This window comes from Mytilus edulis, chromosome 1, assembly GCF_963676685.1.
Source record: "Mytilus edulis chromosome 1, xbMytEdul2.2, whole genome shotgun sequence".
NCBI lineage: Eukaryota > Metazoa > Mollusca > Bivalvia > Mytilida > Mytilidae > Mytilus > Mytilus edulis.
The window spans coordinates 71,267,136-71,292,346 of NC_092344.1; the positions used below are offsets into that span (position 1 = coordinate 71,267,136).

Sequence of the window (25,211 nt, forward strand, 5' to 3'; positions counted from 1 at the left end):
ATTGCTGTGTACAGTTTATCTCTATCTATAATAGTATTCAAGATAATAACCAAAAACTGCAAAATTTCCTTAAAATAACCATTTCAGGGGCAGCAACCAACAACAGGTTGTCCGATTCGTCTGAAAATTTCAGGGCAGATAGATCTTTACCTGATAAACAATTTTACCCCATGTCAGATTTGCTCTAAATGCTTTGGTTTTTGAGTTATAAGCCAAAAACTGCATTTTACCCCTATGTTCTATTTTTAGCCATGGCGGCCATCTTGGTTGGTTTGACGGTTCACGCCACATATTTTTTAAACTAGATATCCCAAGGATGATTGTGGCCAAGTTTGGTAGAATTTGGCCCAGTAGTTTCAGAGGAGAAGATTTTTGTAAAAGTTTACGGACGACGGACGACGGACGACGGACGCCAAGTGATGAGAAAAGCTCACTTGACCTTTCAGGTCAGGTGAGCTAAAAAAGTAATTCCCAAATTTTAATTTCTTTGGCAACAACAAAACAGCACATACCAATGACACCACATCAACTCCCAAAAACATAAATGATGAAACTGTCTCCATTCCTGCTGGGAATCTATGGACTCTTCAAATCTAAATAAAGCCTGAAATTGAAATATACAGATGTTAACAATAATAAAACCTGGTTTAAACAGAAAATTTACTATTACTTTTCAATAACATAAAAATAGCTCACACTTAATGCCTATCAACCGGAAGCCACTTACAATCATTGAAAAATAAGTTAAAATCAATCATACAAGATTCTTTCTAAGAGCTTAAAAAATATGGAAATCATTTCCTCTCATCAAGAAGAATGGATATGACTAAATCTACAAGACACATGAATATTGAGTATTGGCAATTAAACAAATATTTAAGAAGAAAAAAAAAGACGATAAATTGCTTACATCCACTTCATTTGCAATTTGCTGGATAGTTGTATCATTGGCAATGATACCACTTCTCCTTACTTTTATATAATTACTAATTATCATATGACTGCCATGTGTAAATTTGTTAATTAACAAACGAAAATGTTAGGCACATTCCATTGAGAAAATAACCTTATATAAAAAGAGATTGATTCACTGTTGGTTGCTTAACATTCAGAAGAAAACAGTTTATGAATGTTCAGAAAAAGATCAAATTAACAATAAATACAATAGGTCCTGTAATAGAGACCATCCAGGACAAAGGTCAGGAAAATTTGGACTGCAACTAAAAAAGGAGGGTATATTGGATAGGTACAGAATTTTTGCCTGCAAGGGTTATATCATACAGACAAGAAGGCATGCTCCTTACACAAAGCATTGGATTTCGCATCCACATTCTGACAAGACATGTCAGGGTACTTGAAATTCTGCAATGCCAATCAGACATCCCACTTTGGGTATGGTTTTACTATTAGTTTAGAGAACACCAATAATTTTATTCATCAGTAACCCTACTTTGGGGAATGGGGGTGAAAAAAGAGAGACTAGATACCAAGGTGGTTACATATATTGAAATTTGATCAAAGTTGATAAAAAAAAAAATCATCAAGTCTTGCTGTATAAAAGCGTCCTTGAATGTTTATATTTAAGTTTCAACAACTGCATTACACTGTATCAATTTTAATCTTTTTAAAGTTGAAAAAAGTTTAGATACATTCAGCATGTTTAGTACAATTTATTAAATAATTGGGATCATGCATATTTATTTTTGTACTTTAAGGTCGCAGTCTTTTAAAGGGTGTACCTCACCTTCAAAAAAACCTCATTTGCATCAAATTCATAATATTGGTTGTAAGCCATTTAAGAAACTTGAACATTTTCAACAACAAATCACTATGTCATATGATAATTAAGAATTGCTACACTTTAAATACTGTAATCTACTGTTGTAAATATCTACATTGTACTTACATTATCTATATTTCCTTTTATTTCTTCAATTCTTCCAGAAAAGAATAAAAATAGTGCACCCTACAATTTGAAAAACAAAATGATATTTATTTAGTTATTTTACCAATACTTTCAGACATGTTTCTATTGTTTTTTTAAATAATCCTAGAATTCCCTAGTGAACAGAGTTCTTCTGGGAATTTTAAATGTGAATGCATAACTGAATCAAGATTGCTGCTTAGAAACACGCAAAACACTAAACTTTCGTAAGAAGATGATTTTTTCAAGGCAATATGTCTAACTTCTTATCATTTTTGTAACATTTCATCAAGAATATTTCTGCAAGAGCTCACTTCACTTACACTCATATTTTATTTCATTTTTATCAGATTTTGACAAAAGCTGATGGTTGTGAAATTCTTTTCAAAAAATATTGGAGTATAGTATAGTATGCCACTGCAATTTTATTTGCCTACCTTAGGATAGAGATTGAGACATGGTTTTAATAATTCTTCAGCCAAAGCAATATCACCATCAGCTAAACCTGGATATAATAAAAATAGTAAATAAATTTGAAGCATAAATGTAGCATAAAAATAGGTAAAATAGACTGAAATGCTGTTGATTCATGCTATAATGGCAAAATATCATCAAATTATTGTCATAAAATTCTGATGTAAAAATACACCAACCCTGGTAAATATAAATATGCCCTATTTACACTCACTCATATGGCAGCATTAAAATCAGAGAAAAACTACAAAATGTAGTGTTTTGCAGTAACCTATTTTTATTATTGTAAGGCAAAATCAAACATGGCATGTGGCTATAAAAAGAAATCTGTACAAGTAAAAGTATAAAATCGTTTTGTTGTTTATTGTTTGAGGCCACTATACAGGTCCTGTAACTCATAAATAGATTAAATATACTCACCTAGAACATAACAAACTACGGTATGATATGCTATTAGAATGATTGAACACAGAGGGCCTCTTAGACTTGATAAATCTTCTGTTCCTTTAAGTAATGCTTGTAATCCAGCTTTCTGAAAACAGAAACAGTTTATAATGTTAGCTTTTTTCTAACAGGAAAAGTCACAAATCTGTTCAGCTTTTATTGTATGTGCTTCAATTATTTACACTTATTTACACATATAGAACTCAACCGGATTGCCATTAGATATCTAAACACATGGAAAATCAATTTCTGAAAAAATATACATTGCAGAATTGTTTTTCTTTTGCAATCTCCAAAGTGAACTTGAAATATGACCAAAAGTTAGAATCAAAGCGCTGTAAGCACTGTAGGCAGTTAACAAAAAACCAAGGCAAACATAATTATGAAGACTGTAGCAATGTTGCTTCAATTTTTTTTCAAGATTTAAAAGAACAAACATTAAACATTCATATATAATTGTACATTTATGTTCATTTAATGAATTAATCTTTATGGCAAATAATTCATATTTTATCAAGGTTTTTAATAGCAACGCACATGACCACGAATGGTCATGAGTCTTTCACGAGTCAGCAGTGGTACAAATTTGCAATGATTGCAGTTCTTTTAGTTGATCGCAATTGTTCGTATTAGTTGACTGTTAGTAGTTCAAGTTGTCTTTAGTACGAGCTTATAAAAGTATGAGTGGACTTGCTTCCCTGGAAAGAAAACTAAGTTTGTGTTGTACAGTACAAAAGTTATGAGACACAAATCAGACAAATGTTTACTACTACAGGGATCAACGGTGAGGTCTGACTGACCTGTCCATAGTAAAGGTAAAAGACTTCCACCTTCACTTTAAGTCCACAATGTCTAAGTTTGGAATAAAATGACAGGTGTTAGGGTCTAGTAAAGTGATATGCATATGAGATTGACCATGCATGTCATTCAATCTTTTTTGAAATGACAAACAGGAATAAATATGGTTTAGGTGTTGGTATCTCAATCTTTTACAAGTTGTCAAAACACACACAATAGAGTGTGGGGTGGCCCTAGGGACTACTCCTATTTTTCATTGGATTGTTTATATTGTCCCATACATAAATATATATGGTTTATGAGTGGGAATCTCGACCGTTATCAAGTTTTCAAACAGGAGGGGGTGGGGGCCCCAGTGACTTCCCCTTTATTTCATTTGATTTGTTATATTGTCCGATACATAAATACATATGTTTTAGGGTGGGGATCTCATCTGTTTCTAATTTATCAAACAGGAGTGGGTAATGTGACCCTAAGGACTCTCCCTATATTTCATTTGATTAGTGCTCATACATGAATATATATGGTTTAATTTAAAGGTGCGAGTTCGACTGTTTCCAATTTCTCAATCAGGAGGGGTAGGGTGACTGCAGGGACTCCCCCTATATTTCATTTAATTTAGAGTTGGGGATCCCATCTGTTTCAAAGTTCTTAAACAAGAGGGGTAGGGTGACCACAGGGACTTCCCCTATATTTCATTTGATTTATACATGAGTATATATGGTCAAGGGGTGATGATCTGGAATTTTTCCAAGTTCTCAAACAGGAGGGTGTACAGTGACCATAGATTTCATTTGATTTGTTTGATTTTCCCATTTCATAAATATATTGTTAAAGATTGTGGATCTAGACCGTTATAAATTCTCCAACGACCTCCACCTATATTTCATATGATTTGTTATATTGTCCCATACGTGAATATATATGGTTTAGCATGTTTAGGGTTGGGGATCTTGATCGTTACCAAGTTTTGGTCATTTTGGTCTCTTGTGAATAGTTGTCTCATTGGCAATCATACCATATCTTTTTTTTTATATAAGAAACTTCCAGCTATTTTAACTGACCTATCAAAATTGAGAAGAAAAAATACCCCTTAAAATGGCAGAAATATGTTTAACTTGAAAAGCATTTAACATACATTACCAACATGTATCACTGATAAAGAAAATTTATACTGTTACCAGGAACATATATATTGTTAGATAAACTGTTCCCAACTGTCACATTGTAATGGATTTTGACATTAAAATTAGTGTACAAAATATTTTCTGATTTTTCTTTCTTTTGGTTTTCAATTCTAGTGTTTATATTTATTTACCATGCATAGATGTATTTTGTCACCTGTCTGGATTTTTTTAGTTTAAAGCCAAAACCCCGGAATTACCCTAATCCGCTTCCGGAATCGGATCCGATATTGTATTGTCTTCTCGCGGCAGCCATTTTATTTTGAATGTTGTTTTTGACAGATAGTGAGATACGATATTGCTTGGATTTACACATTATTTATCGGCGATTTTCTAGATAAAGCTAGCGGTTGAACAAATTGAACATGAATAGTTACGATGAAAATAAGTTTGAGATCGTTTATTAGGAAACTTTGGTAAAAATGTTTGCAAAGTTATTTTTTCTTTCAAGGTCCGTCGGGCGTAGCTAGTAACTTGGGCAAGTAGAAAGTCCGACTGCAAAAGTGGAAGGTCGCAGACATCGGACCACCGCTAATTTGAACACCTGCGTCCAAATTAAAAAGAAATTTTGTCTTCTAATTCAAAATTGCCGCCAATCGCGTGATCAGTTGAACTTATACTGACGTATATATACGTAGTTGACTACGTATTGACGACAAACAATATTCCTACGACTTTTGCAATTTGGGAAATCTAAACTACTTGTCTTTAGAGATTTTCGGCGATTAAATATTTCATACATTTGTTCTTTGACAGCTTAGCCAAAAGCTCAGGGAATAATAAGCTACATAAGGATTCCTAATGTGCTCTACTTCCTATGTGCAACTTCAAAACTTTTGGGAAAATCGACGATCATTTAAGGTTTTTCTGGTTATATTTTTTGTAATCCAGAATGAAAAGTATGAAAAAACTGTCCAATAAGTTATAAATAATATAGTAGACAGCTAGATGATAACAATGGCATGTATTTCAGCACTTATTGGGTAGCACACAAAACCAGGGTGCTCGCATAAGGCAGCTTAACTGCCTAAAAATTATGGTAACTTCTTAAGATCCATGTTGGTCAGAGGACAATGGAAATAGGTGACCTCTAGATGAACCAGTTCATGTGTGATATCAATTAGATCAGTGGTTTAAAAAAAAAGATGTGTTATATAAAACTTTATTCTGTAGTGAAGGTCATAATGGATGAAGGATGTGTCATTTTTATGTAAATCTGAATCCGCACTCTTGAACATACAACTTACTACTGTCAGTTTGCCATGTATTGTTGACGTATTATTTTTACTGGAAGCTGGACTCCTTATGAGTACCACAGTAGGAAAACTAACAATTCTAGTCAATTAAAATTGCAGTCAAATGCACCTACCACATGCAGGATTCAAACATACGATCTCAATATTGACAGGCTAATGATACAGTACTACAGTACTTTATCTACTTAGACCATTTGGCCACAAAAACCATTCCTGTCTTATGCTAGCAATAGAAACTCTTTCAATGTCTTCAATAAATCAGATTTCTTATAAATGTGAACATTACCTTATTTCCAGAGAATCCAACAAATTCTAGAAGTTTCATAACCTTGCTTGGCAGAAGTGAAATCATCTATGAAATAAAGACAAAACTTGGCATGTGTGAAATTGTCATGATTGTGTCCATATACAACCAGGTGTTTCAATTAAACACATATATATATAAAGTCTGACATATAACATTATAGCGTATTATCTTTTTCTTTAAACATAAGAAGTCATTTAACTATAGGAATTTTATCTGCATATTGCACTAGTAATTTATATCTATCATAATAACATTGCATGAATATTTACTGAATGTAATTGCATACATGAAAACATTCAAGGAGTTCTAGTGTTTTTTTGTTGTTTTTTTTAAATGTTTTTCTGTGCTTTTTTTACCCAGTGACATGTTACTGTCTTCAAACTTTTTATCTCCCCTTTTCAGAGAGGAAGTTTGCTGGTGACAAGCACCAACCAAAAATAACAAAAAATAAAAAAAAATGTCTGCTTCACAGTACTAAAAACTTATATAAATACAAATTTTCATGAATTACAATTCCTTTAAGATATTCTGAAAATCAGCTGATTTTTAAAAAAAAACAGAAACTAGTTGAAACAACTAAGGAAAAAATATAATCAAATCATAAGAAAGAAATGCTTTGCATTAATAGCATCATACCAAGTTAAAAGCACCAACTCCCATTAATACACCACTCTCAAAATGAAGTTTCTGTTTCTCATCTGCAAAATTTCTCTTCTGTAAAATTTTATTGCACTCCCTGTATAACAAATAAAAACATAAATTAGCTTTTTCGAAAGAAAAATATGTAGGCATGGCAAAATGATATATTTTCCTACTATATAAGCGTTTACATTTATTCTTATTTTTCATGCACAAGTTTGCCATTCGTAGCAGTTTTGTCTATGCCAGAACTATATAAAGAAAGATCTTATTTCTCAATACCCAAATGCACAATCCTTCAGACCTTTAAGGTCACATTTAACTTTTGTCAGTATCTGAATGATAAGACATTTTGTGATTTTCTGTAATAGAAAAGGTTGATATTCTATAGTACACTTATTGATTGAAATCAATGTTCATTTCTTTTTTGGAAAATACTTGATAAATACATTTTTTTTTTAATCAAATAATATTAAGCTTTTACAGTGTCTGTTATTGTTTAATTTTTTGTGTAGTGTCTTTGAAGTGTTGTGAGTATGAAAACTGCACTTTATATTTCTATGCTAAATTAGCATTTGTGCAAAGACTTCATAAAAGTTCTTTTCTCAATGAACATATCTTTATGTTGCCAGAATAGTACTCTTAAGGATGTACTTAGGTGAGTTTTTGGAATTTGTGTTAAATGTTTGGACTCCTTGGTGTTTTTCCATACAATACAATGTAAAATATTTTGCCCCATAACACCCTTTTATTTTTTTCATATTAGACTTAATAGCTCATGAAAGGTCATTTACCAAAATTTTAGAAGATTCTTAATTTTCTTTCTTTTGTTTTGAGACCTAATTAGTACTAATGCATATATAAGGTAAAAGTCCAAGTCAGCTTTTTCTCGCCATATTTTAAATCTCAAATATCACGAAAAGGAGGTCCATGACCTATCAATATTTTTAGCTAATCTTTATCCTTAATTGATGCTTCATTAGCTTTTAGTATCAATTTAAATTTCTCAATTTTTTAATTTATACCTAACCTCGCCCAAGTACATCCTTAATTGCTCGTTTAATGAATAAAATGAGAAATGAGGTTTACACCAACAAGACAACCAAAGTCCCATAAGGTTTTGATTTCATTTCATGCAATCTTTACCTAAAAACATAAAAGACATCTTGAACTCACTTTAGTGTTTTGTTTACTAGTTTTCATTCCTTAATCTATAACATATCACAGTGTGTTGTGTTGTCAATTATTCATCCTAGACCTTTAGTAATTTTTACATGTAACTTACTTGTAAACTTTATAACATTCTCTAATTTTCAATCCTCCTTTGACAAAACTAATGAGATTTTCATCTTGTACAAAGGTCAACAATGCTCTCAAAAGTAAACATTCAGCATAACATAACTCTGCATGGATTTCATCTGAAATAAAGTTATGTATTTCTTATCAGTAATTAAAAGAATTTCAGCATTTTGCGGATTCAGAATATATAGCATTTTGGTTAATGTTTACACGAATGTACTTCAAAATAATGTGATTGGTAAACAACAAGCAACAATGATCAATAACTTATAGCTATTTTAAAATCATAAACTTTATCGTTTATGTACAATGGATTTTTGCCGAAATGTTTGTAAGTACCGTTCCTGTAAGAATATCATATTGCAAGAGCTTGTGAAAATTTGTGTATGATTGTTCCTGGAATTGCATGTTAATTGAAATAAAAGCACTATTTAACCAGTTGTTGGTAAAATCATGCATCTGATTAATGACGAGTCCATTTATATTATGAACTAACTTTTAGGTTCAAAGTATTATTCTCTTTAAAAACATACAGGTTTCACAAACAATGTCATGCAGTCATATAACTGGCTTGTTGGTCTTATGGTAGCCTGCTTTTCTTAACTGCAGGAGGTTGTAGGTTCAATTAATATGTAGGTCAAACAAAAGACTTTATAGCCTATTTTAAAGCAGGGTATATTCATATCTAATCAAAATGAATATATAAATAAAAAGATCTGGTATGAGTGCCAAATGAGACAACTATCCATCCAAGTCACAATGTGTGAAAAGTAAACATATAGATTTTACAAACAATGCCATGCAAAGGAATATGCATGTATCATATTGCTACTGGAAATTAAGAAGCAACCAATTCATCATCGTCAAACCTTAATTTACATATTGTAAAGACAATACAATTCTTTTATATAAATAGACTATATGTTCAACATCATTCTTCAAATGCTACAAATAAACAAAAAAATCATTAAATGTTACCTTCTTTAAGTTGAGATGTTTTCATTCCAGAACGTGTTATGGTTTCAGTGAAGGAATATTTACGCCTGTGTCGATCACAAACATGCAATGATTTCTTCAATGCCTGAATAGCTGCCTCAATATCAGTCTAAAAAAAATGGAATAATGTAATATTTAACATATAACATTATGGCCAGAATGTAAATTTTTAATAGTAAGTTTCAACAAGAGATGCAACAGCCATCACAAAGTTAGTAAGTAACTCATTCATTATTTTGGGCGAGTAAAAAATGCTATTAAACTTCACACTTGAACTCCATTTGGCCTTTTAAACTTTTGCTATTGAAGACTCACTGATGAGTTTTTGGTATACAAAATTTTAATCTTGGCATCTATTTATAGGATGTAGGGAAAATTTGGTTGATACAGTTCTTGAAAAAATATTTTTATGGTCTCAACCATATTTATTTTTCTGTTCTTCTCATATCATATATGTAGAATGTTTACCTTACTTTGATAATATATTTTAAATCAAAATACTGCCATAATTCTAATATAATTATTTCTTCCTTGTACACTCATAAAAACAAATTACTGATTATTACCATATCAAATGTCATGACAGCCTGAATGTAAAGTATGGTCCCGTATCCCAGGGCATGATACATACTGTTGTTTGACCTACAAAATAAAAGTTAAAATGAACTAACTCCTCCAGATTAGAATATCACCTGAACAAGTCTGCCAAAAGAAATTTGTCTAGGCCTATATATTTTTCTATATCAAAACAATGGATAAATAAATTGGTAAATTGAGATTCTTATCATTTTGTACATTACCATCGATTCATGACCATGATACATTTTTTTGTAACAGTAATAAGATTATTCATATACAAAATGAAAATTCAAATTGAATAAACAAAATATACTTTACACTCCTCTTTTAAAACCTCCTTTAACATATACTTTCCTTAGAATTTAAACACTCATTCAACAAGCATATAAGTAAAGGAATGCTAAGAAATTCATGTGTACAAAATGTCGATTGTGTTTAAAAAGATACATGGAAAAAGAAGTAAAATCAGTATGAGCAGATTACCTTCTTAAATTCAGTTGTAGATGATATTAATAAACTAGAGGCTCTTAAGAGCCTGTGTCGCTCACCTTGGTCTATGTGCATATTAAACAGATTACACAGAAGGATTCATGACAAAATTATGTTTTGGTGATGGTGATGTGTTTGTAGATGTAAATTTACTGAACATTCGTGCTACTTAAAATTTTCTCTATCTATAATAAACTTTGCCCTTTCGTTACAGAGGAAAATATTTTGTAAAAATTTACAAAAATTTACCAAATTAATGAAAATTATTAAAATTGACTATAAAGGGCAATAACTCATTAAGGGGTCATCTGACCATTTTGGTCATGTTGACTTATTTGTAGATCTTACAATGCTAAACATTATTGCAATTTACAGTTTATCTCTATCTATAATAGTATTCAAGATTATAACCAAAAATGGCAAAATTTCTTTAAAAATTACCTGTAGGGGGGCAGCAACCCAACAACCAGTTGTCCAATTCATCTGAAAATTTCAGGGCAGATAGATATTGACTTGGTAAACTGATAAACAATATAACAGCTAGTCGTATTGCTCTAAATGCTTTGATTTCAGAGTTATAAGCCAAAATCTACATTTTATCCCTATGTTCTATTTATAGCCATGGCCACCATCTTGGTTGATTGTCTGGGTCACCGGACACATTTTCAAAACTAAATATCCAAATGATGATTGTGGCCAAGTTTGATTTAATTTGGCCCAGTAGTTTCAGAGGAGAAGATTTTTGTAAAAGTTAATGACAACGGACGACAAAGGACGCCAAGTGATGAGAAAAGCTCATTTGGCCCTTCAGGGTGAGCTAAAAATCTAATTCTTCTCATAGATTCTCTGTTGCTATAATTTACTGTAAACCAACTAGTTTTTCACAAATTTCTTCAGGAGAAAAATAATGCAAGTATATATTGTTGACAGTTTTAAAACTTGGATCTTTCCTTGTCTAATTACATTGAGAACATTTGAAAATCATAAAATTAAATTGCTGCGAAATAAAGTACTGTAAACCAACTTATTTTCGCGGATACTTTATTTCGCATTTAGCCCTTTCGATTCCATTTCATGGTAATTTAATTTCGCGATTTTCTAACTAACTTGATATAGTTAAATAAGGAAAGATGCATGTTTTACATATTCGCGACGATTTAATTTCGCATTATTTTTCTAAGTCGCGAAAATAAATCGCTCGCGAAATTTAGTTGGTTTACAGTATCCCTGAAAATATGTTGGCTTTCAGTATTGTTCAAATAGACTTTCAATATGAAACAGTGTTTTGAAGATCTAAGTACGAACCCTGGTTCCATCCTAGCTTTGGCATCTGTAAACTTGTTGTTGAGGAAAAGCTTGAGAGCTGTACTGGTTTGTTCAATAGCATCTGATAGGTCTAAGTTTGACCTGAAAAAGGAAAGGTAATGCAATGATTTATTGAAAATCTTTTAAACTAACTTGCTTAATAGAAACGGAGGGTTTCATATAAAATAGTTTGGACAAATAACAATAGATCAATAATTTTTAATGACTTATATATTTTTTCTATCTCTTGAGGACAATGGTAAATATAACTTTATACCAGTACCTTAAATTTGTTTAAAAACATATGTTGTGTTCATATTGGCTAAAATTTCAAATTAATAAAAATATGAAGACGGGTAATAGGATCCTGAATGCATGATCAAGTTATTAGGACTTACCGAGAAACATTTCCTACAGAACTAGCCATCCTAAGCCTTTATATATTGACCAGATGTATCATTTCATTATCCAAGAAAACAACTGAGGCAACCATATCTACTTTCAATGAGAATCTTTATTGATCATAATACTTCATGTGGTGGAATCGGCAGAAAAACAAAATTATTGATTATTTATTGTTTAAGCTTTATAAGTGCAACAATCATTGCTGATTTTTACCAATAGATTGTTAAATAGAAATGTCAATATGGCTGATTTCTATCAATAAAGGAAATCAATTCTGCTAATCAAAATATGCAACATAGAAAAATTCAATAATTCTATAGCTGATGCATACATCCTCACGTTGTATTCTTCATTTACATCTTTTTGGTAGCACATCGAATGTATTCATTTTACATTTGATTTAACAGTACAATCATTATATTATGTACAGTACATACAAAGTGATTCACTAAAAATTCCCTCTTGGTTGTAATTTTCACATCAAATGCTGGTTATTGTGGGGCATTGTATCTGAATCAAAGAGCTGATAGCTCTGAGGTGGAAGAAGGTGAATAAAAGGTTACTTGAATTACCATAAAAGCAACCCCACTAACCCAGCCTGCTTTGTACCAATATCGTTATGACGTTGTTGTTTTTTCATCAAACAAGAATGTGTCATAAGTACATGGATTTCCCATCTGTACAATCATTTTCTATGTTCAGTGGACTGTGAAAATTAGGTAAAATCTTTCATTTGGCAGTAAAATTAGAAAGATCATGTCATATGGAACACATGTGTACTAAGTTTCAAGTTGATTGGATTTCAACTTCATCAAAAACTACCTCGACCATAAACTTTAACCTGAAGCAGGACAGACAGACCAGAAAATATAATGCCCATAAATGGGGCATAAAAATAGTAAGACTTGTTACATACCCACCAACTTTTGAAAGTTCCCTTTTGGGGTTTTTAGTGCGTGACAACAATTTTAAAGGTTACAATTTTTAGCAAAGTATTTGGCACGATCTGGATTGTCTAGAAAAAGTGTCATATTTGTATGATGAACTTACATGCCTTTTTCTTAAGTCTGTTTGCATGATTCTAGTTATTGAATCAGTAAAAAAGGTGAACATGTAACTAGCAGACCAGGGTTTATTTTCTTGTGTAAGAATATTAGATGCTTGTTGAAATTTTCAATTTTTTGAATTATGCACAAAGATGGACCTTTAACAGGTTGGGAACATCTCTCCAAATGAGGGTTAACCCTCATTGGGAGAACATTACAACACACTGTAAAAAATGAGCACCTTTATATTCATATTATTTGATGAATTTCCCCAAGAACTATGCATCTATCAAGTATAAAATGGTCAAAACATATCAAAAGAATTTTGTGATGTTTCTTCACTTCTATCTTCTTTATTAATTTGACCCCTGAGCCTCATTTAGAAAAGTTGTTCAAAATATAATGAATTTTCCCACTTTTGAGTTAAAAATCTTATAAAATTTCTTTTTTTTTTATCTATAATAGTATTCAAGATAATAACCAAAAACGGCAAAATTTCTTTAAAAATTACCAACTGGGGGGCAGCAACCCAACAACCAGTTGTCCAATTCATCTGAAAATTTCAGGGCAGATATATATTTCTAGATAAACAAGTTAACCCCTTGTAAGATTTGCTTTAAATGCTTTAATTTAGTTTCAGAGTTATAAGCCAAAATCTACATTTTACCCCTACGTTCTATTTTTAGCCATGGTGGCCATCTTGGTTGGTTGGCCAGGTCACTGCAACCATTTTTTTAACTAGATACCCTAATAATGATTGTGGCTAAGTTTGGTTAAATTTGGTTCCATAGCTTTAGAGGTGAAGATTTTTGTAAAAGATTACAAAAATTTACGAAAAATTGGTAAAAAATGACTATTAAGGGCAATAACTCTTTAAGGGGTCAATGGACTATTTTGATCCCATGTTGACTTATTTGTAGATCTTACTTTGCAGAACATTATTGCTGTTTCCAGTTTATCTCTATCTGTAATAATTTTCAAGATAATAACCGAAAACGGACAAAATTTCCTTAAAATTACCAATTCAGGGACAGCAACCCAACAACCCATTGTCCGATTCATCTGAAAATTTCAGAGCAGATAGATCTTGACTTAATTAAACAATTTAACCTCATCAGATTTGCTCTTAATGCTTTGGTTTCAGAGTTATAACCCAAAATCTACATTTTACCCCTATGTTCTATTTTTAGCCATGGCGGCCATCTTGGTTGGTTTGGCGGGTCACTGGACACAATTTTTAAACCAGATACCCCAATGATGATTGTGGCCAAGTTTGGTTAAATTTGGCCCAGTAGTTTCAGAGGAGAAGATTTTTGTAAAAGTTAACGACGACGGACGCCAAGTGATGAGAAAAGCTTGGGGCCAAGTGAGCAAAAAAACTGGATTTGGATGGTAAGCATTATTTTCATTTCACTGCAAACAAGAGGCTCTCAAGAGCCTGAATCGCTAACCTGTAATATTTTTCATACTTTTTCATCAACGATTATTTGATTTTCAATATATATACTGTTTACAGTTTATCTTTATCTATGATAATATTCAAGATAATAACCAAAAACTGCAAAATTTCCTTAAAATCTTCAATTCTTCAAAACTTAACTAAAGGCTCTGAAGACCCTGTGTTGCTCACCTTGTTTTATGTGCATATTAAACAATGGACACAGATTGATTCATGACAAAATTGTGTTTTAGTGATGGTGATGTGTTTGTAGATGTAAATTTACTGAACATTCTTGTTGCTTCCAATTATCAGTATCTATAATGAACTTGGTTCAGCAGTTACAGAGGAAATTATTTTGTAAAAACTTACAGAAATTTACAAAATTGATGAAAATTGTTAAAAATTGACTATAAAGGTCAATAACTCCTTAAGGGATCAATTGACCATTTTGGTCATGTTGACTTATTTGTAGGTATTACTTTGCTGTACATTTAATATTGCTGTTTACAGTTTATCTCTATCTATACCTGATTTGGCTGATAATTTCAGGGCATGTCCTTGACCTATTGAACCTTTTATTACATCTCAGAATTTAACTTCTTGTCTGATTTACTCTTAATGCTTTAATTTTTGAGATATAAGTTAAAAACTGCATTTAACCCTAAGTTCTATTTTTAGCCATGGTGGCCATGTTTTCTATGGAAACAAAAAATATAACACAAATTTCTTTCAAGATAACCTAAGAATCATTCATCTTAAGTTTGGTTTATAGATAAAGGAAGATGTGGTGTGAGTGCCAAAGAGACAACTCTACATCCAAATAACAAATTATAAAAGTAAACCATTATAGGTCAATGTACGACCTTCAACACAGAGCCTTGGCTCACCCCGAACAACAAGCTATAAAGGGCCCCAAAATTACTAGTGTAAAACCATTCAAACAGGAAAACCAACAGTCTAATCTATATAAATAATGATAAACGAGAAACACGTATAAATTACATAACAAACAACAACTACTGTACATCAGATTCCTGACTTAGAACAGGTGCAAACATTTGCAGCTGGATTAAACATTTTAATGGTACCAAACCTTCTCCTTTTTTCTGAAACAATAGCATAACATCACAACATAGAAAAGCACACAATAAAATATCAATTGACAGGCTTAACTCTTAACTTGTTTCATGTAGTTTCAGATGAGAAGATTTAAAGTTAGCAAATATGATGAACAAATTGTGTAAAATTGTCTTTAAAGGGTCAATTGACAATTTTTATCATGTTCAACTTTTTTGTATATTTTACTTTGCTGCACATTATTGTTACGTACAGTTTATTTCTATCTTTAATAAAATTCAAGATAATAACAAAAACTGAAAAATTTCCTTTTACTTACCAATTTAGTTGCAGACTACACCCAACATGCCCAACAGTTGGTTGTTCGGCTTGTCTGAAAATTTAAGGGCTGATAGATCTTAACTTATTGAACATTTATAGCCAATCTCAGATTTTCTCTAAATGCATAAGTTTTTGAGATTTAAGCCAAAAACTGCATTTGACCCCAATGTTCTATTTCTAGCTATGGTGGCCATGTCTGTGAATGGATCAAAACTTCAGATACAATTTGTAAACTAGATACCCTAAGGAACATTCAGTTAAAGTTTGAAGGTATTTGGCCCATTAGTTTCAGAGAAGAAGATTCTTGAAATAGTTGACCTTGACAGTCAACCGAGGACGACAGATGTCAAGTGATGGCCCGGTGAGCTGAAAATTGGAAATATTTATTTTTTCTATCAAAATGGACACTTAATTTTGATAAAAAGGATATTTTAATCTCCAGTTAAGAGGCCAGAACTGCAGTTAAGATTTTCTAATCTCCAGTTGTGACAAGGCAATTTTGTAACATGTCTGCTATGATCATCTTCCACTTGTCATTTAAGAGTACCTAATTTTTTCAATTAATCACCAGTTTCAACAGGTTATAACTCAATTAAAAAAATTCTAACTGCATTCATATTTTAACTACATCAGCTGCGGAACCGTAGCTCTTAGGTCCTTACATTGTATGTTATTTTTTGATTATTTGCAGACCATAGGTAACATAAAATAACATAAGGACCTAGGAGCTATGGTTCCACAGCTATAACTACATATGATACATAAATAACTTTGGTGCCAAACCTTCCTGTTTCACAGTGATTCACTCAAACCAGCAATCATAATTTTCTATCAAACACCTTGTGTGTACTGTGCATACAAATTTAGTTTCAACACTTTGGAATTTCTTTGGTGTGGAAATATTGACCTGTTTTGTGCATCAAATCTGTCCTGCTTATCAACTTATGGTATGGAAGTATACAATGTAGTCATGATACTAGTGGAATGCTACATTGTACCTCACTAAAAGACACTAATACAATTCACATGTTCATGTACATGTTCATGCAATTTGTACATGTAGGATAATGCTTGTTTGTCTTCAAACATACAAATGTATGGATTTTGATATACAAACACATTAATTGGGGGTGTAAAATGTGGATGCTTTGGGATTTTCAAAATTTACACTACCCTACCAAATATCACATAGCCATGATCGAGGAAAATGATTTAATCTTTTTAAGTACATGTACAACATCATATACATTTGTACATAATTGTTGTAATACTTACAAACAAACTTCTTCTTCTGCATCTTCAAAATCCTAAATAGAAAATAAAATAGTTGATAGTTGATGTATGAGGTCTGAACTTGTTTAAAAGAAAACTAAATAATGACATTCATCTGTAAGTAACATTTTTTTTTATACATTGTACATTTACATAGCCTTAGAAAAAATGTTTTAAAAGCATATAAACCTTAAAACTATTTGTTTTCTTCATTTTTCTGTTGTATTTTAGAGTTTCATTTTTTTTTAAATATAATTAAATATTAAGATGTCAGATGAATTTTGAACAACGCTAGAGATCAAAATGGACATTTTTGTTGGTGTTGCTCGCTAGGAAATTAAATAAAAACATTCTAAAAGTAAGTTTAAATGTTTCTGGTTTTTTTATTGATAAACTGTTGATTTTTCTATGACATTTTTGTTCATCAAATCAAAATGGCGACATTTCGAGCGTCTACTATAGGTCCGCTTCGAAGAACAAACGTTCAAAATATTCCTATTAGAATCGAAATAATTCTATCATGCCATGCTCTATGCTCATTTTAACATGGATAGGCATTATATTTGTAAACATTTAATACCTCGCTAACGCTCGGTATTAAGATATTAACAATTATAATGCCTACCCATGTTAAAATGAGCATAGAGCATGGCATGAAAGAATTATTTCTTAATTAAATATCTCTGATTATTTCAGATAATGAAAAAAGACGAAATAATTCCAATTGACATACTTGGGTAGGATTGCTACGGATAATTGCGACAACAAGAGTAGGCGTGTTATACACCATTGTGAAGATAGATCAATTTGGGTTTACAACATAACAACTTAAACTTAACAACTTAAACAAGTTTAAGTTGTGTTGACAGCCGAGAAAACAGCATATAATAGAATTTCGCCAACAGCTGATATTTTTCTAAATCACAAGTTAAGTACCTAGTGATAAATAAAGGTATATAGGAAATTTTTTTTATAAGATAAGGGCCTGTGGTCTGAAACGTGAATGAAATATTTGCCACTGGACATTAAGCAAATGAAGAACTTGGATGCCAGGTTATTCAGCAAACAAAATCAAGCAGACAAAGATATATAACTACTACATGTAATGCGTTGAAGTTGCAAAGTTCTGTGAATATGATATAATCTGTTCCTGGAAAGAACATCTTGAAATGTCTTGGAATAATTCCTAGTGTAGGCAATACATATTGTCATTTACTGAGAGTCAGTGCCTCTTCTTCATTCATTTTTGTGAATATTAGTTGGACAACCATTTGCTACTATGATGTTTGATGTAATTATAGGATTATTACCTCGTCGTTCTCCTCTCCAGTGGCTATTTCTTCTGTTGACATGTTATTAGTAGCCATAGTCCGAATTTGATTCGGTGTGTTTCTGAAATTAACGTTACAAGTCAGGTAAAACCTCGAAACCATTATTTGTTTTGAACTCTTCAATGTAGAAGATATAAAAGGTCAAACATCAATATTTCAGAAATTTGCGAAACAGCCAAATGGCAGCTGGAAGTGAAAGTTCAGTTACAGATGTATTAATCGGCGAATTTGAAGAATGGCAAGCATCAGAATCTTCAGAGGCAATATTTTTGTTAGAAGTAAGATCAAATATCAATACAGATTTGATTAAGAAACTGTCATGTAAAGCATACATGTAATAACATCATTGAGATCATGCGACAGGAAAACACAAATAAATGAAAATTATAAATAGGATAAATATATAATTGAAAAAAATGTTGAATGATAGTATCAGACAGTGTTACCTGTGAGGAAAATTTGCTTTAAATCAGCTGTATAAATAACACTACTTTTTACTAATTCTAATTTAAATTCTGTATTCAATTAAATAATTTGGAATATTATTTTTTGAATGACTAACAAAAAAAAAAGCCCACTACACTGCTAAAAACAGACTGACAGATATATAGAGGAATTTCAAATTCGATATAATTATGAATGACCACAGGTGACATAGTTAACTGAACAGTCGTAAGACGTGGCAATTTATGCTTTATGATGTCATATATTTTCATACAATGCCCTTAATATACGAAGATTGTTTTTTTTTATGTAACAATTTGAGGGTAATACGAATGACCGAATAACAGTGTTATTATCCTAATAACACTTGTAAAGACCGAATAACACTTGAAATTTTAATATTAACTCATATTGGTGACTTTTGAACATTGATTAATATGAGGCAGGCATTACCTGTAAATGGGGACGAAGTCTGTATGAATTATTTTTTTGTAACTTAATTAGTTGTCAAAAAAAAAGACACGGAAATACCGTAACGTTTCCGATTTTGGTTCTGTTGTTAGGGATTTTAGTTGTGACGTTATTTAAATTATGACGTCATATGCAATGTAAACAAAGAAACGCTATCATTAGGTAACGTTTTTTCATATCAAGGAATTATTAAAAATGAAATTGGTATTGCGCGTTCCTTCCTATTTTATACTAAACTGATAAATATATATTTTACTCAAAGTTTCAAACAAATGAGACCGGAAAAAGGAAGTATATTGTACATTTCTGCGCAGGTCCGGGATTTCAAAACACGACAAAAAAATTTGAACGATTTTGAGTTCATTAGTACAATGAAAAATTCGGGAAATTTTCCCGAATTTTTTTTTTATTGAATTTTCTACTGTTATTGGTGACTTCGTCCCCATATTAAATAATAATGTATTATCAATGTATTTTATGACTTAAAAATGGTTTACAAAAATCAGATAAGTTCATAAAGATAATTTAAAATTTAGTGTGTACATCGAACAGAATTATAGTTATCTCGTACCATTGTAAACTCGTACCAACGTCAACTTGTACCACTAAAAAAAAACTTGTACCAATACAAACTCGTACCACTGCTAACTTGAACCAACTTATTTAAATGCATTTAAATGGTGTTAAATGAGGAATATATACTTTACTTTCACTCAATACCTCTTAAGTCTGTAAAATATATATAATTTGAAAGTACAATGACAAATTTGTAGCTAATGTTCCTTGTCTATTGGTCCTGGATAGAAAATACTTCAGACTGGTTTACTTATACATGTTATATTTGTAATATTGTTAAAGTATTATAAGTTTCACCCCAAGAAAATATTTATTTTTCATGAATAAATCTTAGCAGTTAACACGGTTAATCAAAATGATTTCCAAAATGAAATTCTTACTGTCTATAATATATTTTTAATGGTACGACTTCCCAGTGGTACAAGTTTACGTTGGTACGAGTTAACGTGGTACGAGTTTTCGGTGGTACAAGTTAACTTGCTTCCCATCGAACATGGTGGCCATTGTGATTTCTGTGGTCTCCATATTCGATGTACACACTAAATTTTAAAAGTTTTTTGTGAACTTATCTGCTTTCTGTAAATCATTTATAAGTTATATATACTATTAATTAATAATCAATGTTTAAAAGTCACCAATATGTGCTAATATTGAATTTCCAAGTGTTATTCGGACATTACAAGTGTTATTCGGATATTACCAGTATTATTTGGTCATTTGAGGTACCGACAATTTGATACACCAATTTTGAGACTTTTTAGGATAATTTAACTACAACTGACCTCCAGTTTGCACAGATTTACTGAATAACAAATTAACATACCTAAAAAAAACATTTATATGTGAGTGTCACTGGTCTTCTGCTGCAAAGCAACACATTTGCGGAGGAGTATATTTGTTTTCTGGTCTATGTGTCAGTTCGTTCGTCCGTCTGTCTGTCTGTCCCGCTTCAGGTTAAAGTTTTTGGTCAAGGTAGTTTTTGATGATGTTGAAGTCCAATCAACTTGAAACTTAGTACACATGTTCCCTATGATATAATTCAAATGCCAAATCAGATTTTTATGCCCCATTTATGGGCATTATGTTTTCTGGTCTGTGCGTCCGTTCGTCCGTTCGTTCGTCTGTTCGTTCGTCCGTCCGTTCGTTCGTTCGTCCGTCTGTCCCGCTTCAGGTTAAAGTTTTTGGTCGAGGTAGTTTTTGATGAAGTTGAAGTCTAATCAACTTGAAACTTAGTACATATGTTCTGTATGATATGATCTTTCTAATTTTAATTCTAAATTAGAGATTTAACCCCATTTTCACGGTCCACTGAACATAGAAAATGATAGTGCGGATGGGGCATCCGTGTACTGGGGACACATTCTTGTTTACCTTAATTTCACGTACCACTGAACATGATAGTGCAAGTTTCAGGTTAAACATGTTAAAGTTTTTGGTCATGGTAGTTTTTGATGAAGTAGTAGTTGAAGTCCAATCAACTTGAAACTTAGTACACATGTTCCCTATGATCATGATGTTATGATGAATAAAATTAGTTTTTTTAACCCAATTTCACAATCCACTGAATATAGAAAATGATAGTGCCAGTGGGGCATCCATGTACTCTGGACACATTCTTGTTATAAATGAAATGGACAATTACAGAATTGCAGTCACTGTCATCTATATACACATGATATATGAGGTTTCATGTCATGCATGTACTGCAGTGTTCCCCCCAGGGTGTTTTAGTGCTGCGCTTTTCAGCTCTATTACAATTTCCTGCTGTCCTATTGCACTGACCGCAGCGCTATCCAACAAAACCGTGTCCCTATATTTTTTTGTAATTTTTCAAATTTCCGGCTTATTTTTCACTTCGACTGGTTTACTATTTCTGAATGAATTATTTCCGTTGTATAAAGTACAGTCAGGGGACTTACTTAAACAAGTGATTTTCTAAATCACTGATTCAAGTAACATTATTTCCATAAAGGTTGGAAGTTAGAGTTGACTTTCTTTAATAATCACCTATTTAAGTAGTACAAATTAATCACTAGAAGAAGTGATTTAATATTAGTGTAGCTTTTAATATAGAATACTAATGATCCAGGGACTTATTATGTTTCTAAACTTATCAGAACCAACATCTGTGTTGTCTAGGATGACCAGGTCATTTTAGGTGATGACCTTGTACTGAATCTAGGATAATGACATAAAAATCACTTGTTTAAGTATCAGACCTCAATTTCCTTCCCAAAAATCACTTCTTTAAGTATCATTCTTTGAATAACCCCACTAATTTCAACACCCCGAACAGTGAATTTTTTATCGCGAACAGTAGAATTTTATTACATAATCTGAAAGATGAAACCTTGAACTTCACAGGAAAAATACTCCCTCTGCTGTGAAAAATCTGTTGAGAAAGTATCAGTTCATTATGTAAAGCCATTATTATAGCATTTTTTCAACTAAAATAGAATTTTCAGGTAAATGATAGCATCAAAGGCATAAACCTTGCTACTTAAAAGAAGCAAAAAGTTCATATTTTTTAAATTTACTAATTTAAAGATGTTATTTAAACCTATGTGTTTAAAATTTTGAAAAAACTACAAAATCCCAATTTGTGACAAAACCTCGAATTTGCTACTCAAATAAGTGATTTAAAAACCACTTATTTCAGTAAGTTCCTTGACTGAAGTAACTCAGCGGGACCAGTCTAATAAATTTTACAAAATTGCGACTTTGAAAGATCAAAATAAACAAAGATTTCAACATTGACATCTACTTTTTAATTAAAAGAATATATAGAAGCATATATGAATGAAATGAGATGAAATAAATTGACCGCATTTAACGAGAATCTCACAAACTTGTTTTACGAACTTTGAACAAACGATGATTTTAAAAACGATCAAACCTAACAGGGGTTTGTTACAATTTGCCGGGTTTACTATCCGTACGAACCCCGAAATTCCGGCGAAAATGAGCAAGACTGTGAAGTATTAACTAATACCTATTGGAACTAATAATTGTTCAGTCAGCAATTGTACAGTAATGAACTTTACCATTTGAAAACAAATGAGAGAAAAACAAACCCGAAGCTGATACTAGACATGCTAGACTTGAGAAATTCACTTTCTCGATGTCCAGCTTGGATGAAGCCATTTGAATATTATAAAACGTTAACTTAAGGTCAGAAATATGAGAAATCATTATGCTAAAAAATATCAATTCCTGTCAAACATTGTAAAGTTAACAGTACACTTCTACAGTGGGTTACAAAACAAAACACAGAAGCTGACAATGACTTTATTGTTGCCATGTTGGTCCTACATCAATACATGTTCTGCAACATCACCTGTTAGTGCTTAGAAATCTTCACATAGGCAGTATGGTATGTACCCATCATGGAAAAAGACTTCTCCTTGGGTTTTATACACAGATAATATGAGAATTATATGAATTTACAATAATGAAAAAAAGACTTTTTTATATCCAGACAATAACATTAACAAACAAAGGGGTAACTTCCATTAGCATGATGAGGACATCATTGCAAGAGAAAACATCAATAGCATAATATAAGAAAAACACATAACAAATCAATTACAAACCAACTGCGCGCTGTGACAAAGTTACTGAGAAATGTCGAAAATTACGCGCTTACAACAGCGCTATCCAAAAATCCTGGGGAGAACACTGTACCGTAAATACAGACGGTTTGGGAAGTTTTTCTGTTTTGTCCATTGTTCAACAATTGCATGTTTGAAATTCCGAATTTGTAGAATGAGCTATTATTTTTCTTCAGACAAGTACAGATGAAAATAATGACATTGTGATGCTGATGTTATTGGCTTCGGAACATGAGTTTAAACTCCATATACCAAAAGGTAAAGAGTATACTGCAGTCCAATTTTTCATAAAACTATAGTGTTCATACATGTATATACCTCAGTTATATAAATGTCACCCATACTATACCCAGAAGTCTAGGGTTATTTCCCCAATACTATGGATTAAAATAATTAATTAGGTCTAAAAAGACTGTCATACAAGTGGAAGGTATAAAATGCCTGAAAAATTGATTCAACCAATCACATTAATTTGCAAACTCAGGAATATCACCATCATGTCACAGTCGACCACTAATTAATACCAAATTTTTCATTTGCCTGATTTAGAAATTTCAAAGATTTCTTCAGAATTTTGCCACTATATACATGATATATAAATGTTTTTCTGATATACATTGTACATGTTTTCTTCTCTTTGGACAGTTTGTTGTCTCTTTGACACATTCCCCATTTCCATTCTCAATTTGATATAAACATATTGATGTTTTTAAAAAAACCTTGAAGTTTTTCCATAAGATGCAGTATTCATGATCTTTAATGTAGTACTAATATTTTCTGTGTATTTCTTGTTAGTGATAGTTTCACAAATTTTTGTATAAACTATAAAGTAATAAAAATATTTAACTTTGTATATTACAATTGCTTAAAACTTAGGCATACTGAAGAACAATTTATATTTAAATTTTACCCATGTTGAAATAGTTCATTCAAAGTATTTTTGGTACTGTCACATAGTTTAAAACAATTTTGAAATATTGGTACATTAATTAACAATGTGATTACACAGGTTATCCCGACTATGATGGCATATTTTCTGTGGAAGCAGACCCTGCAGTCAAGCTATGGAGCACAGCCTTGAATGAGGTAATTGACATGCATTATGATATGGAACTTTGAATTATTCAGTTGATGTATTCAAATCAATTTTTTGTTTTGTTAAAAGCTTCACATACTTTATGATGTAGGCACATGTCTTTTGTTGAAATCCATTCTCATATATCATGTATATCATATTTTTGATCTTTTCTGTAAAAAAATTGCCCATCATATAGGGCTCTAATCCTTCTGGACTGAGTGGTGTACATTAACCTTCATTTCATCATCTCATCTGATTCGACCATGCTAAATTGCTACATTGCACCAAGCTAGGCAGGAAAAATAACATGAAAAGGTCAGGTTGTTTTTTTTATAAAAAGTTCTCATTTAGTTTTGATTGACAATTGCTGAAAAACATGTTGTCAGAGTCAATCTGAATCTGAATGGCCATTTAAAGAAATTTCTCTTTTACCACAACATACAG

The 25,211-nt window shown here is 31.6% G+C and overlaps 2 protein-coding genes across 3 annotated transcripts in view; one reads left to right on the forward strand and one right to left on the reverse strand.

The window, feature by feature from the left end:
* The window catches only part of LOC139488807 (tetratricopeptide repeat protein 39B-like), a 36,440-nt gene extending 17,739 nt beyond the window's left edge, over window positions 1-18,701 (reverse strand). The window contains exons 1-12 of the mRNA XM_071274734.1: window positions 18,567-18,701; window positions 17,260-17,291; window positions 11,695-11,796; window positions 9,888-9,963; window positions 9,304-9,430; window positions 8,312-8,444; window positions 7,024-7,123; window positions 6,367-6,432; window positions 2,819-2,930; window positions 2,362-2,429; window positions 1,907-1,966; window positions 513-604 (exon numbers count right to left, since the gene is read on the reverse strand). Coding sequence (XP_071130835.1) covers window positions 513-604; window positions 1,907-1,966; window positions 2,362-2,429; window positions 2,819-2,930; window positions 6,367-6,432; window positions 7,024-7,123; window positions 8,312-8,444; window positions 9,304-9,430; window positions 9,888-9,963; window positions 11,695-11,796; window positions 17,260-17,291; window positions 18,567-18,689 — 1,091 coding nt within the window. The 5' untranslated portion in view covers window positions 18,690-18,701. The remainder of the gene's footprint in view (window positions 1-512; window positions 605-1,906; window positions 1,967-2,361; window positions 2,430-2,818; window positions 2,931-6,366; window positions 6,433-7,023; window positions 7,124-8,311; window positions 8,445-9,303; window positions 9,431-9,887; window positions 9,964-11,694; window positions 11,797-17,259; window positions 17,292-18,566) is intronic.
* Window positions 18,702-18,708: 7 nt separating this feature from the next.
* Window positions 18,709-25,211, forward strand: part of LOC139488788 (probable ubiquitin-conjugating enzyme protein 17) — a 46,097-nt gene continuing 39,594 nt past the window's right edge. For both annotated transcript variants that reach the window (XM_071274700.1, XM_071274710.1), the window contains exons 1-3: window positions 18,709-18,865; window positions 23,866-23,947; window positions 24,699-24,775. In XM_071274700.1, coding sequence (XP_071130801.1) covers window positions 18,767-18,865; window positions 23,866-23,947; window positions 24,699-24,775 — 258 coding nt within the window. In that variant the 5' untranslated portion in view covers window positions 18,709-18,766. The remainder of the gene's footprint in view (window positions 18,866-23,865; window positions 23,948-24,698; window positions 24,776-25,211) is intronic.